Genomic DNA, 15,958 nt, shown 5'->3' on the forward strand with positions numbered 1-15,958 from the left:
TCTCATGGACAACTTGGATAGGAGGTTGGATGGGTATGGATTATTACCCATGGGTAGGTGTGTATGTATATTTATAGATATATATTATATACAAATATAAAAGGGAAAGTAATTTATTAATTACTTTTATGGTAACTTAGATAGTAATATTTAATCTGATGTATATGTTTTATATTTAAATAATAAAAATATACATAGATTTGATACGTGTTATGTTTTAAGTTACTTTATAATATTATGGTAACTTAAATATTATTGGATAATCCATTAATAAATAATAGGATGTGTATAATTTATTTATTTAATAAAGATATACATAAATTATATACGTAACATATTTTACTTACTTTTTTTAATATATATAAAAGGGAAAGTAATTTATTAATTACTCTTATGGTAACTTGGGCAGTAATATTTAATCTGATGTATATGTTTTATATTTAAATAATAAAAATATACATAGATTTGATACGTGTTATGTTTTAGGTTACCTTATAATATTATGATAACTTAAGTATTATCAGATAATCTACTAATAAATAATGGGATGTATATAATTTATTTATTTAATAAGAATATACATAAATTATATTCGTATCATATTTTAGGTTACCTTATAATATTATGGTAACTTAAATATTATTAGATAATCTGCTAATAAATAATGGGATATATATAATTTATTTATTTAATAAGGATATACATTAATTATATACGTAACATATTTTACGTTATTTTTTTTATATTTTAATTTTGATTTTTCTTTATTAAGTTGACTTGGAATGAAATTAGGATTAGGGTTAATTTTCTTTAACCTATATATACATAAGTATAAGTTTGTTGGAGGATTCAAAAATATAGTACGTGATTTTGTATTAGAGAGAGAGTTAAAGAGAGAAGGAGGAAGAGGAAAAAAGGAGGAGAAAACTCTTTAGAGAAGATGATCTAGGAAGAAGAAATTGAACTTTCGATCCGAAAGTTTAAGGCAAGTTCTTCTTCTATCTCTTTCCCTTTGATTCGTGTTTCTGTACATGCCTAGGAAATTCCAAGATTTATTAAACACATAAAATTAAATAATTATGTATGTTTAATTGGGTTAGAACATAGGTTTTATGAAATTGGTTCATATTTGTTGTTGTGTTATGAATTGATAAAATGCATGATTTTGATTTATTTTTTTATGTGAATTTTTACATGTTTAAATTATGTATTTTTCATAGCTGTGAAATGATAGAACGTAGAAACATGCATAGGATTCCTGAACATTAAATAGGGACTAGGTTTGGGTTTTAATAAATTTAAATAGACTCAATCATAATGATGCTTGCTATTTGAATGTTTTAAACAAACGAATGGATTTAATCTTTTAAAATATTTTAGCAATTAAGATTAAATGTGTATGATGAATTGGATATAGAGAATCCTTATTTAACAGTATAATAAAATATCATCGTGTATAAGATTCAGTTTGTGTATGACATATGATATAGGAAGTTTAAAGAAATAATAAATCATTCCTATTATGTGATAACTTGATATCATATTTATCATAATTATTTATGGAATGTTTGATGTATTTCCTTAATTGTTACACCAATTGTTGGATTGTGTGGTTTAATGCACCGGTATGGGACGGTGGCATTTTAGGGATGGATTAACTTATCAGTTAAGTCCTACCTATTTTATATAAGGGAATGGATTAACTAAAATGTTAAATCTTATTTATATTTAAGTCAGGTCAGCTGAACAAGTTGAATAACTTATGAAGGATTAATTTATTTATATAAGGGAATGGATTAACTAAAATATTAAGTTCTACTTATATTCAAGTCAGGTCAGCTGAACAAGTCGAATGACTTATGGAAGATTAATTTATACTGGATAGGATGGTTACTAGATTATATATATATAAGTATGGTGCCATGATATGAGCTTGAGTCTCAGGATCAATGGTTAGGGCGCGTATATCGCCAGGGATGTGTAGCTAGATATAGTGTAGTTGTGTACCCTGGTAGGTCTAGGTACTCATGCCTACTATATGTGCGTTTTGCATGTTGCTTACTATTCAGGTTGAGACAACCCTATAATCTAGTGAGGTTCCTTTAGTGTGTATATATATATATACGGACTACTAGTTACTGTTGGATTGACTAGGATGTATACGTGTATCGGATCTTTGCTTGGACTATAGTAGAGTAGAACTTGTTTGTGGGTCTGACCCACCATTATTTTTCAGGTGTTCGTCACGAGTAGAGGTTGTTCGTGCTGAGCGGGGATCAGTCTACTTCATTCTTCCGATGCTACATAGGAGTTCCTTTATGATTCAGTTTCCTGTTTTAGATTACTGTCATTTGTTTAGTTTTGATTTTCTAGGGGTCCACACAGTAAGGATTCCCGAGTTATATTTTGGAGGATCAGTTGTATCAGAAGAGTTTATTAATTAATGGAAATATATTATGAGGTTTATTATTAGATTATCATTTTAGTTTCTTGTCAGCATTTTATTTATTCTTTTTTATTCTTTTGTACTCTGTGTTCGTTTATTATCAATTTGTTTTGATATCCTCAGGTATTCGGGCGTAGGCCTGGCCAACCCGCATTCGGAAATTCAGGGGTATCACACTTCGCACGTAGAATTTAAATGGAAGAATCCAGTTAACATTGTCTGTGATATACCATCGGAACGAACCATATATTCGAGATTCTGCTTTTCCCAATATCATACCATATGTTTATTGGGGAAATGCAATTGAAGGTTGATAACAGAAGGATGCATCTCATTTAAATTGAACTAAAAAATTCTCCACATTGCCTCATGTGGTGATACCCACCTTGCCTCTTGATAGTCTTTTATTTCATCAATAATGTCATCACCATCAGTGTTTGATAAGTAAACTGCGGCTCGATTATGCCATTTGTAAATATATTTATAAAGGTACTTGACTGCTGACAACTCTGAACATATCTCAACATTAATATGACAGTCGTACCTCCGCAGAAGATGTGAATTATAGGGAACAACCTATCTATTATCTAAAGTTGCATTACGCACACTAACTGTTGGACCATCTTTTCTTCTTCTATATACAGGGTAACAATCTTGACCTTGTATCGTTTGTTCATTGAACTGTCGAGGATAATGATTTTTACATTTACCATCCCTCGTGCAAGCGTTCTTTACGTTTAAATCTCTGCAAGGCCCATGCATCATGTGTTTAAATACTTTAGCATAAAGTGTTGGATTCTCATTCTCACTTGTGATTTCGGCACAAACAAACTTATCATAATGATCTGCATTTGTAATCTTATAGTCAGATTCAAAAATAAGCAACACGTGTGCATGTGGTAATCCTCTTTTTTGAAATTTTCCAAATATGAGTTTTTGAAATAATTGTTTCTTAAGGTCATATAGCTTTGCTCGAAACACCCTTGTTGTTAAATCTAGTCTATCCCGAGCTAACTGTCCCAGTTTCAGCTCCTCTTTGATCTCATTTCAATCAGGATTACAGGTCATTGTGATGAAAAGGTCTGGCTTTCCAAATCTTTGAACCAAACACATTGCATCATAATATCTCTTTCGCATGTCCCTAGGCCTTCCAATGAAAGATGAAGGAAGAACCACTCTTTTCCCAACATTATTTTCTCTATTTTCTCCGGCCACAACACTATCAACAATTCCTTGATATAGCTCGGAACTAATATGTGATTGTTCAGTTCGATAGTAATCCAAACGTGTTGTTTCAATCTCAATGAACATATCAACACTATATTGTTGCAACAATCTACCGGCATATAAGAGAATTGATTGGTCCTGGTTGCGGATTTGAAGCTTATAACAATAATATTGTCTACATGAATTTTTTTTAACTCTCCTTCCTTCGGCACCTACATGTTCAATTTATATAAGAGTTAAACAAATTGATATTTTAAATAGTATAAGAGTTTTATTTTTAAAATAAATAAATAAAAATTGATAATTGTATTTACCTTCTCTAGATTTTGTTACAATGGAATCATCGAAGATATCATCTTCATGTGCAATATATGTCCTAAGATATGGCTGACGACGATTTTTGATATCACGATGCCATCCGATCTCACTATATAGGAATAGCAGAGGATATTGCAGTGGATTATAATATCCAAAATAGTGTCTCACTCTGTGTTTTCTGCTGGAGTGTACAACGACAATTATGTCACGCTATGGGCAAATTGAAAACCTTTTGATCAAGTCGAACATCATTTTTAATAACAATTTCATGGTTGTCTGAAACGGGAATATCCTTTAACCTACGAAGGAACTGAGCATACGGATTTGACGATAATATGTTCATCGACTCTGCAACAATAGGTTCACTCAAGTTTGAGTCATTTAAAATATTCATTCTATTTTGTAACTCATTGTCAGTGTCATAGAAATATAACTAGAGGTAACATGGAGATCTGTCATGTATTGAGAGTGAGGGTAATTCATGATATATTTGACCTTGTGCTCGAAAAGTATATATACCACTATTCATAGTTGCAAGATTTTTGTCAAGACGGACTCCTAAAGATGTAAAAGAAAAAATGTTATTATATGCACGTGTGTACCGACGAAAGTCCTTCGCGAAGGCATTAGTTTGAGATGTGAGTAATTCGTGCAACTCACCTGGGACAAGAATAGATGTTAAGATCACATCACCATTTAAGCAACAAAAAGTCGGAGGCTCGTGTTCAAATTTCTTTGCAAGACAGTGAGAACAACTTGGAACCTTCTTTAACGCTTGAGATAGTGTATGGGATAACTATCCCATGTCTCCCTTTCTTCTTTTTCTTGCATATGTTACACCTTGAATTTTGTTTTGTATTTTCTCAGTAGATAAATTTGCATAAAATTTTCTATCGTGTGAACTCTTTTGTTTTTTACATGTGTTGATTGTTCGACGTCTCCTTTTTTTTCTTTTGCCTGCATCTTTGACTTCTTTAATCCTCTTCTATCTTTTCTCGGTAGATAAATTTGCATAACATTTCCTGTTGTCTGAACTCATTTGCTCTTCTACATGTGTTGATTGTTCGACGTCTCTTTTTTTTTCTTTTAGTTGCATATGTGACTTCTTTAATCCTCTTCTGTCTTTCCTCGGTAGATAAATTTGTATAGTATTTGTTGTTGTCTAAACTCCTTTGCTCTTTTACATGTGTTGATTGTTCGATGTCTCATTTTTTTCTTTTGGTTGCATATTTGACTTCTTTAATCCTCTCATGTCTTTCCTCGGTAGATAAATTTGTATCGTATTTTTTATTGTCTAAACTCCTTTGCTCTTCTACATGTGTTGATTGTTCGACATTTACTTCTTTTCTTTTGGCTGCATCTGTTACTTCTTTAATCCTCTTCTATCTTCCCTCGGTAGATAAATTTGCATAATATTTTCTATTGTCTAAACTTCTTTGATTATGTTTATGTGTGGGTGTCATTCAAGTGTGACTAACAAATTTAAACATATGTATAGATAAAGAGATATGTTAGACATGCTTTTATAATAAAAAAATGTAAAAGATGTTTAACATTAGAGAAACAATGAAAAAAAATAAAAAAAAACAATCTTAGAATCGAATAAGAATCAAATCACCACTTTCAAATTACCTAATAAAAATTAATTACCCATTTCTAAAAAAACAACCTTAGAATCGAATAAGAATCAAATCACCACTTTCAAATTTCCTAATAAAAAAATATTACATACTTTTCTAAAAAAATTTAAGATGTGTAATTCTATATATAGTGTTCTTGTTCCCATTTTCATTCCGAAATTGCCCCAGGATTGAAACAAGTGCTAAAATGCTTCCAGATCTGAATTAGGATTTTTGTGATAACCGGGCATCTTCCTTTAGACAAAGAAAGAACTCTGACTTATTGACTGAAAGCCTTTTCTTCTATCCATCACTTTCCTTTCTTTATATATATATATCTATACAATTATTAAAAGAGTTTCTATAAAACTCTACCACAAAATATAAAAAAATATTACCTATTTTTTCTATACCTCTTCATCTTTCCTCCATGCCTCTATTATAAGTTTCTTAAATTAAATATTTTTTTATATAAATAAATACTGAAGTATACTAAAATACTAAATTAATATTTTTTATATAAATAAATAAATACTGAAACACTAAAACATATAAAATAAAAAATTAATGAATTACTCTACCAATAGGGAGTGGGGGTGACACGTACCTTGCAAAAAAAAAGCTTCGATCTTGGCAAAAGTTGGACTAATAAGAAGAAGAGAAAGACAAATTGATTAGGTTTGTTTTTTTTATTTTATTTATACATTAAATGTAACAGTATATATAATAAAATAATGCATGATCGAAACATAAGTTTAATAATAATAAGAAGAAGAGAAATAAAACAATGCATGAACAAATAATAAAACAATGCATGACGAAGACATAGCTAATGAGTTACTCTACCGATTGGTGGGGGTTACACGTACCTTCGAAAAAAGTGATTCAATCAAGGCAAAAAAAGAATTATAAATATAGAAAAAGTATATATATCAAAACCTAATAATTAAAATTCATGGAAGGGATAAACACAAAATATAAAATATAAAAATAGCCCATTTGGAATATGTATTTTGACGTTATCGGCATTTGGAATATTTTTGCAAATAAAGGGAGACCAACACCTTGCTTGTTTTTTTTTTTCACAGAAGAGAGGTATATGATGAAGACTCTGTTCACCATTTATTTTTTCCAAGTGTGGTTTTGATCAAGAACTATTGGATTGGATCTTTGAAAGTCATTTGGTTCTTTTTGATCAATTATTCTAATGATTTAAAAACCGATTCAAACAAATCAGTCAGAAACACTTTGAGTGTGGTGGAGTTAGAAACAATTTGAAAGAATAATTGTCTGATATTTGGCTTGCTTATGCTTTGATTCTATCAGCAAGACACAAAATATAAAAATAGTCCTAATAATTAAAATTCACAATTGCAGCAAGACATCAAATATAAAAATAGTCCTCCTCATAATTAAATTTATTATATTGAGAGAACAATAACAATATTCAAATTTAATCCAAAAAAATTCCCAAATATATATATAATTAAAAATTAATGAATTACTCTACCAATAGGGGGTGGGGGTGACACGTACCTTGCAAAAAAAGGCTTCCATCTTGGCAAAACTTGGACTAATAAGAAGAAGAGAAAGACAATTGATTAGCTTTTTTTTTTTTTTTTTTTTGTATACATTAAATGTAGCAATATATATAATAAAATAATGCATAATCAAAAAGTAAGATTAATAACAATAAGAAGAAGAGAAACAATTTGAGTGTGCTGGAGTTAGAAACAATTTAAAAGAATAATTGTCTGATATTTGGCTAGCTTAATGTTATGTACATTGAAGGGTTGAATAAAAATCAAACACTGAATTACTTAAAAGAGTGTTAGCCAAAAAAAAAAAAAAAACAAGAGAGAGAGAGATTCAAAACTCTCAAAAAGAAAAATAGCTCGTATAGAGGGAGGTGGATTATTTATAAAGGTGATATTTTTGGATTGAAATAAATTAATAAATTATATTTATACAATAGATTACAATAATTTTTGAAAAAAAAACATATATAGTATGATAAGAATGAAAAAATTTAATTCACGGTATATCGAACACACCTAGAACAATGCATGAGCAAATAATAAAACAATGCATGATTAATCATTGCATAATTCTAATTAATTAATTAGATTAAACTCATAATCTAATAATATATAAGCAATATGTATATATAATACATAAGTAAAGTAATAATGTAACTAATGTCTATATATATATATATATATATATATATATATATATAGAATGTATAGTATATGTCGCACAAAAAAAAACTGAAAAGACTAAAGACAAAATATAAAATATAAAAACAGTCCATTTGGAAATTAGACCCAATTCTCCAATCTGAGAAAACTTGTGGGCCCATTTGTCGAAATTGGTTTTGCAACCACCCTGCTAACATTTATGTAGAATTTAAAATAAAAAGGTGACAGAAACAATGTTCATAATAAATTATCACAAAATATTTTTTTAATTATATTTTTATTAAAATATTTCAAACGTAATTATCTTAGGTGAAAATTTTACTATGTATATTCAATTATTAAAATCAAGAATATTTCTGTTAAAAAATTAAAAGGACAAGTGAGAAAAATAAGATTAAAACATAGCCTATTTATTATTTATTATATATTTTTATATTGATTATGCTTTGATTCTATCAGCAAGACACAGAATATAAAAACAGTCCTAATAATTAAAATTCACGATTGCAGCAAGACATCAAATATAAAAATAGTCCTCATAATTAAATTTATTATATTGAGAGAATAATAACAATATTCAAATTTAATCAAAAAAAATTCCCATATATATATATATAATAAAAAATTAATGAATTACTCTATCAATAAGGGGTGGGGGTGACATGTACGTTGCAAAAAAAGGCTTCGCTCTTGGGAGAACTTGGACTAATAAGAAGAAGAAAAAGACAATTGCTTAAGTTTTCTTATTTTTGTATACATTAAATGTAGCAATATATATAATAAAACAATGCATAATCAAAACATAATATTAATAACAATAAGAAGAAGAGAAAGACAATTGAGAAAGTTTTTTTAAATTTTTGTATACATTAAATGTAGCAATATATATAATAAAACAATGCATGATCAAAACATAAGATTAACAATAATAAGAAGAAGAGAAATAAAATAATGCACGAGCAAATAATAAAACAATGCATGATTAATCATTACATAATTATAATTAATTAATTAGATTAAACTCATAATCTAATAATATATAAGCAATATGTATATATAATACACAAGTAAAGTAATAATGTAACTAATGTCTATATGGAATATAGACTATATAATATATATATGTATAGAGAGAGAGAGAGAGAGAGAGAGAGAGAATTTATAGTATATGTCGCACAAAAAAAACTGAAAAGACTAAACACAAAATATAAAATATAAAAACAGTCCATTTGGAAATTAGACCAAATTCTTCAATCTGAGAAAACTTGTGGGCCCATTTGTCGAGATTGGTTTTGCAACCACCCTGCTAACATTTTTGTAGAATTTAAAATAAAAAGGTGACAGAAACAATGTTCATAATAAATCATCACAAAATATTTTTTTTAATTATATTTTTATTAAAATATTTAAAACGTAATTATCTTAGGTGAAAATTTTACTATATATATATATATTCAATTATTAAAATCAAGAATATTTCTGTTAAAAAAAGAGAAGGAGAAGTGAGAAAAATAAGATTAAAACATAGCCGATTTATTATTTATTATATATTTTTATATTGATTATGCTTTGATTTTATCAGCAAGACACAAAATATAAAAACAGTCTTAATAATTAAAATTCACGATTCTAGCAAGACATCAAATATAAAAATAGTCCTCATAATTAAATTTATTATATTGAGAGAACAATAACAATATTCAAATTTAATCAAAAAAAATTCCCAAATATATATATATATATATATATATATATATATATATATTAAAAAATTAATGAATTACTCTACCAATAGGGGGTGGGGGTGACATGTACCTTGCAAAAAAAAGCTTCGATCTTGGGAAAACTTAGACTAATAAGAAGAAGAGAAAAACAATTGATTAGGTATTTTTATTTTTTTATATATTAAATGTAGCAATATATATAATAAAACAATGCATAATCAAAACATAATATTAATAACAATAAGAAGAAGAGAAAGACAATTGATTAAGTTTTTTTATTTTATTTTTGTATATATTAAATGTAGCAATATATATAATAAAACAATGCATGATCAAAGCATAAGATTAATAATAATAAGAAGAAGAGAAATAAAATAATGCATGAGCAAATAATAAAACAATGCATGAGCAAATAATAAAACAATGCATGATTAATCATTACTTAATTCTGATTAATTAATTAGATTAGATTAAACTCATAATCTAATAATATATAAGCAATATGTATATATAATACATAAGTAAAGTAATAATGTAACTAATGTCTATATAGAATATAGACTATATATAGAATGTATAGTATATGTCGCGCAAAAAAAAACTGAAAAGACTAAACACAAAATATAAAATATAAAAACAGTCTATTTGGAAATTAGACCCAATTCTTCAATCTGAGAAAACTTTTCTTGTTCTTCTATTCTAGCTGACTTTCCCGCATTATTCTGTTTGTTCATCCATAGTTCCAGTTTCTTCTTGGTCGCGAAAGTCTTATTAAGTCCTCCTCATAATTAAATTTATTATATTGAGAGAACAACAACAATATTCAAATTTAATTAAAAAAAAAAATTATAATTACAAAATTAATGAGTTACTCTACCAATATGGAGTGGGGGTGACACATAACTTGCACAAAAAGGCTTTGATCTTGGCAAAACTTGGACTAATAAGAAGAAGAGAAAGACAATTGATTATGTTTTATTTTATTTATTTTATTTTTGTGTACATTAAATGTATTAAATGTAGCAATATATGTAATAAAACAATGCATGATCAAAACATAAGATTAATAATAAGAAGAAGAGAAAGTCAGTTGATTAGGTTTTTATTTTTATTTTTATTTTTGTATACATTACATATAACAATATATATAATAAAACAATGCATGATCAAAACGTAAGATTAATAATAAAACAATGCATGAGCAAAAAATAAAACAATGCACGTACCTTGAAAATTGATGTGATTAGATGAAGGCAAAAAAAGGCATATATATATATACAGAGAGAATATAGATTTAATTAATATCCAAAATTGACTCTTTTTCCCCCTCGCCATGAATCCATTCTTGCTGTAATCGTGTTAGGTTTTGAATTCCTTTCTGTTGGGACCATTATTATAATTTATTATATTTTGCGTGCTGCAATCGTGTTAGGTTTAGTAGTATTTGTATTGTATAATTTTAATTTTAATTATTAGGTTTTGAATAAAATTTGAATTTGAATTGTTATATGTTTTGAATTTTAGTATAATTTGAATTTTAATTAAATTTTTTTATTGATTGTAGGATATAATAATTAAACTATTTATTGTGAATTAAACTCTTAATACTGGTCCCCTCATTGCAATCTCACGCCTTGAGACGATTCGTGAGAAGGTGGCAAACTTTGAGAAGTGTGGGTTTTAAGAAGATAAGGCTTGGGGTCTTTTAAGACGCGCACCTATGGTGTTGACCTTATCCATTGACAAGGTTCAGTGGAACATGACTTTTGTATTGGGCACAATGATTATATTTTGTTAATTTGAGTTAATTTGAATTTTACTATGTAATTTTGAGTTTTATATAATTTATATCAATTAATAAATAAATATTGAAACTCTTTGCATAAAGACCGAAAAAAGTAGTATTATACTTTATCTTAACCAAAAGATCAAGAAAAGTTAACAAAAAGGTCGATCCAAAAAAATTTAGTATTACACTTGATCTTAGCTAAAAGGCCGAAAATATGTGATTATTATTTCTTTAACTTTATAGTTTTATAAGAGGCTTTCATATAATTCTTTTTACTTAAAACCAATGCGGGACTTTGTAATTTGAATAAAGCTCTTTTTATATTTTGTTAATTTGAATTAATTTTAATTTTATTAGGTAATTTTGAGTTTTATAGAATTTATATCAACTAATAAATAAATATTGAAACACTTTGCACATTCAATGCTGAGTAGGGATGGCAACGGGGCGGGTTTGGAGCGGGTTTCCCTAAATCCCGTCCCGCCCCTTTTAATTTTTGTCAAGTCCATGCCCGCCCCGAGACCCGCGACGGGTTGGATTTTCATATCCAACCCCGCCCCGTTAGGAAATACTGTGCCCCCGTGCCCGCCCCACTAACAAATTTTTTTCTCCCACTTTTTGGAACTTAAACTCCTGCTATTTAAATATGCAAAACCTAGGAATGACACAACATAAATAAAATTATGTATCCTAATAAAAATAAAAAAAATAACATGCACATAACATAATTCAGAGAATATAATAAACAAAAATAAAAGTTTAATACAACTAAATCACAAGAAGTCTAAGCTCCAACTTCCACCATAACCAAAACAAAAGCAAATTTAATACCAAGTTTATATCCCAAATTATGATTGTAAGAGATGGGTAATTGGGTAAGCCGCTAAAATAACTTATATATATATATATATATATACGGGGCGGGGCGGGGCGGGGCCCCTAGGATATGTATATTGAACCCTTACTCGCCCCGTGACCCTCGACGGGTACAAAATTTGTATCCATGTCCGCCCCAACGGTATAACAAGTGTTCCCATATCTGTTATTAACGGGGCGGGGCCCCGGCGGAGCGGTAAAAATTGACATCCCTAATGCTGAGACTGTTATTATAATTTATTATATTTTAGTCTTAAAAGTTTAAAAAGCTTGTTTGAAGTTTGAAAAATGCGAAGTGTTTGATTAATTTCCCACCATCCTTCCAAAGCTACTTTCTTTCGGTTATACTTCAATTTCATCGATTGACATCTTTTCTCTCTTTTGAGATTCTCCATCTCAACTACTCTGCAAATATAAATAATATTGATTCCTTAATACCCAAGAAAACATGCATGGAAAAAAAAAAGAACTAAGAGCTCAAGCTTCTCTCACCACTTCGATAAGCTTGTTGTTACTATATATATTTGTCTTCTGATCCATTTTGGGGGAACCAACAGACACTGAAAATGCTAGAATATCGCTTCGCGAAAGCCGAAGGTGTTTCAATGTTGACTTATGGGCCCTGTAAAAGGGGAGATTGCCTTCTCTCTCATGCTCATTGCCACCTCCTCCTGTTTCACTTGCACAAAAGGTACGAGAAGCAGAGATACAAATTGAGGCCCTGACGAGAGAGTGATCCAACTCTTGAATTGTATGTCTGTGGGAATGAATATTTAGGCTTGTGTTTATATATATAGTACTCAAGATGAGGACTTATTTGTATATTTGCTCTTTTTCATGTGTTGTTTTAATGAGAGTTGATGACAAAATTATGGTCAGTTGGGGGCTGAGTTCATAGGCACCTTCATACTTAAATTATATTTTGTTAATTTAAATTTTATTAGGTAATTTTGAGTTTTATATAATTTATATCAATTATTAATAAATAAATATTGAAACTCTTTGCACAAAGGCCGAGAAAGTAGTAGTACACTTGATTTTAGCCAAAAGACCAAGAAAGGTTAGCCAAAAAGCCGACCCAAAAAAATTTCAGACTACAGTTGATCTTACCTAAAAGGCCGAAAAGGTGTGATTATTATTTCTTTAACTCTATAGTTTTATAAGAGGATTTCATGTAATCCTTTTTACTTAAAATCAATGTGTGACTTTGTAATTTGAATTAAATTCTTTTTATATTTTGTTAATTTGAATTTTTTATATTTTGTTAATTTGAATTAATTTTAATTTTATAGAATTTATATCAATTAATAAATAAATAAAGAAATACTGAAACACTTTGCATATTTAATAATAGTATAAATAGAAATATAAATATAAATATCACTATAAACTTAAATTATCTAATAACAAAATAGAATTGTAAACAATCTAAAAGTGAAAAGAATATTACAGTAACAAATATAGATTATCCAAATAGAATAAAACAAAACACTTAAATAATAATACGATAGCTCATTAGCATAGAAAAAAAAATTTAAATAATGAAAAAAAATGGAAATACAGTAAATATATATATAATATTAATATATAATTAAGGTAACGGATTGATTTTTTCAGGTTTAATTCGTTAACCGAACGGTGAATAACGAATTGCTATTTTTATAAATTATCACCAAACTATTATATCCGAAAATCGAACCGGATCACATAGGTCGAACTAGCTCGGACCGAATACACTGATTATTTGTCTCACTGTAGATTTACCGGGCTCTCTCTCTCCTCTACACACGCGCAGAGATTTCTCTCACACACACATTTACACACACATATTTATAGACACACATGCTGACATACATGTCCGTTCCGTCTCTTTCACTTTAATCATAATCACTTACTTTTTCTCTAAACATGGCTCCGAAGAAGAAGCAACAGAAGCAGAAATCATCGTCCTCGTCTTCTTCATCGAAGAGCAAATCTCAATCTTCATCGAGCGGTCCAAAACTCCAGATTTCGGCCGAGAACGAGAGCCGACTTCGCCGGCTCTTGCTCAACTCCGGCAGGGCCTCGCCGTCTCCGAATGAAGTTCCGGTGGAAGACACGCTCTCTAAAGCCCAAAAGGCCAAGAAACTTCGGTCCATTTACGAGAAGCTTTCTTGCGAAGGCTTTTCAGACGAACATATTGAGGGCGCTCTTTCTGCTCTCAAGGTCACTAATCACTTTATTTTTGACTGTGAATTTAGTGTTCGTTTGATTCATGAATCAATAAAATTAAATCTTGAATCCTAAGCTTTACTCAAAATAAGAACTACACTCATATATTAATTCTACCACAATTCTGCAAATAATTAGGTTTTATTTGTTGGCATTTCAATGAGTCAGAAATATTTATCTTCTGGAGGCAAGAGGTATAGCAAAGATCTTTCTCATTAACTGATCGCCGAAAATGTTTTGTCTATTTAATTTTGACTCAGAATTTTTTTTTTTTTTTTTTCTCTCTCTTAAAAATGAATTATAAGAAATAAAGTTTTGGAAGCAAGAAGTTCTTTCTCATTACAGAGTCTGATAACCAAACAATGCCTTTTTTTCATTTTTATGTGTGTGTATGTGCTGGGGCTTGGGTGGGGGTGGTGGTTAGGTAAGCAATTATTTGCTAATTTTGTGCTGGATATATCAGTATTGTATTTGTTTTTCTACATCATTGCTCTGTAAAATTCGTTCTATGATGTTTTACGTGATTGTAATTTCATTTTATTGTTTTCACTGATTTAGATGAACAGTTTGACTACTATAAAATATGTTTCTTCTTCTATGATACTTAGCAATGTTATCAGCCATATACTATATTTGTGTTATCATGGTATGAATTTTTTTCTTCATGCTTGTTATTTGATTTACAGTTAATGTTGTTCTGTTTCCATATATATAAATATGTATATACAGGGCCTTCCTGATAGTGTTGGAAGTTTATTAAAAACACTATGTAGCTAGTTGACTTCAACTTTTTTCTTTTTGTTGTATTGAGTAGGAGGCTGCTACTTTTGAGGCTGCTCTTGATTGGTTATGCTTAAATTTGCCTGGGAATGAGCTTCCATTGAAGTTTTCTAGTGGGACTTCTCTCCATACAAATGGAGGTATTATTGATTAATAACTTTTTAATGGTTTTAAAACGTTATTATACTTGGTATTTTCAAGTTAATAGCAATCAAGTGCAAGGTGTGGGTACTGGTCTTTTGTATAATTATTAAATCTTTGCTTTGTTGCAATGTGCCAGGTGGTTCCATTGGCATCGTATCAACTGCACGAGAAGATTGGAGTCCTTCACTGAATTCATCGGCTAAGATTGAGGAAGAAAGACCTGAAATTTCTGTTAGAGTGAAGGGACGTTCAGATGATGTTGCTCTGGATTCTTGCCAGCCATCTCAAGCAGATTGGATCCGACAATATGTGCAACAACAGGAAGAGGTGCTCAGACTGAATGCTTCGGCAAATTTACCTTCTGTATATGTTTTTTCTCACGTCTATCTGAAATATATAATACAAAACAACTCTTTGATTCTCTTTATTGACTATCCCATATTTTAATCTACAACACCAAAATAGGGTGCAAAAAACTGAAAGCTCTTTCGTCTTGGGGAGTGTTGAAGCTTGCTTCTTCTCTACTCCATCATCTTCTATCCTGCGCCTAAACTTATTGATTTTGAATACCTTAAGAGTGTAACAGTACTTAGTGTAGATATGCAGAGTTTTAAATTTATTCC

At 29.3% G+C, this 15,958-nt stretch overlaps 1 protein-coding gene across 4 annotated transcripts in view; it reads left to right on the top strand.

Moving 5' to 3' along the window:
- The first annotated feature begins 14,003 nt into the window (after positions 1-14,003).
- LOC132294389 (DExH-box ATP-dependent RNA helicase DExH7, chloroplastic) overlaps positions 14,004-15,958 on the top strand; it is a 77,297-nt gene continuing 75,342 nt past the window's right edge. For 3 of the 4 annotated variants that reach the window (XM_059792224.1, XM_059792223.1, XM_059792225.1), the window contains exons 1-3: positions 14,005-14,405; positions 15,226-15,331; positions 15,472-15,662. In XM_059792224.1, coding sequence (XP_059648207.1) covers positions 14,109-14,405; positions 15,226-15,331; positions 15,472-15,662 — 594 coding nt within the window. In that variant the 5' untranslated portion in view covers positions 14,005-14,108. Of the gene's footprint in view, positions 14,406-15,225; positions 15,332-15,471; positions 15,663-15,958 lie in introns of all 4 variants that reach the window. The other variant, XM_059792227.1, reaches the window with a different exon arrangement.

This window comes from Cornus florida, unplaced genomic scaffold (assembly GCF_030987335.1).
Source record: "Cornus florida cultivar Cherokee Brave unplaced genomic scaffold, ASM3098733v1 CherokeeBrave_3.0.0_Hap2_Chr02, whole genome shotgun sequence".
Lineage (NCBI taxonomy): Eukaryota > Viridiplantae > Streptophyta > Magnoliopsida > Cornales > Cornaceae > Cornus > Cornus florida.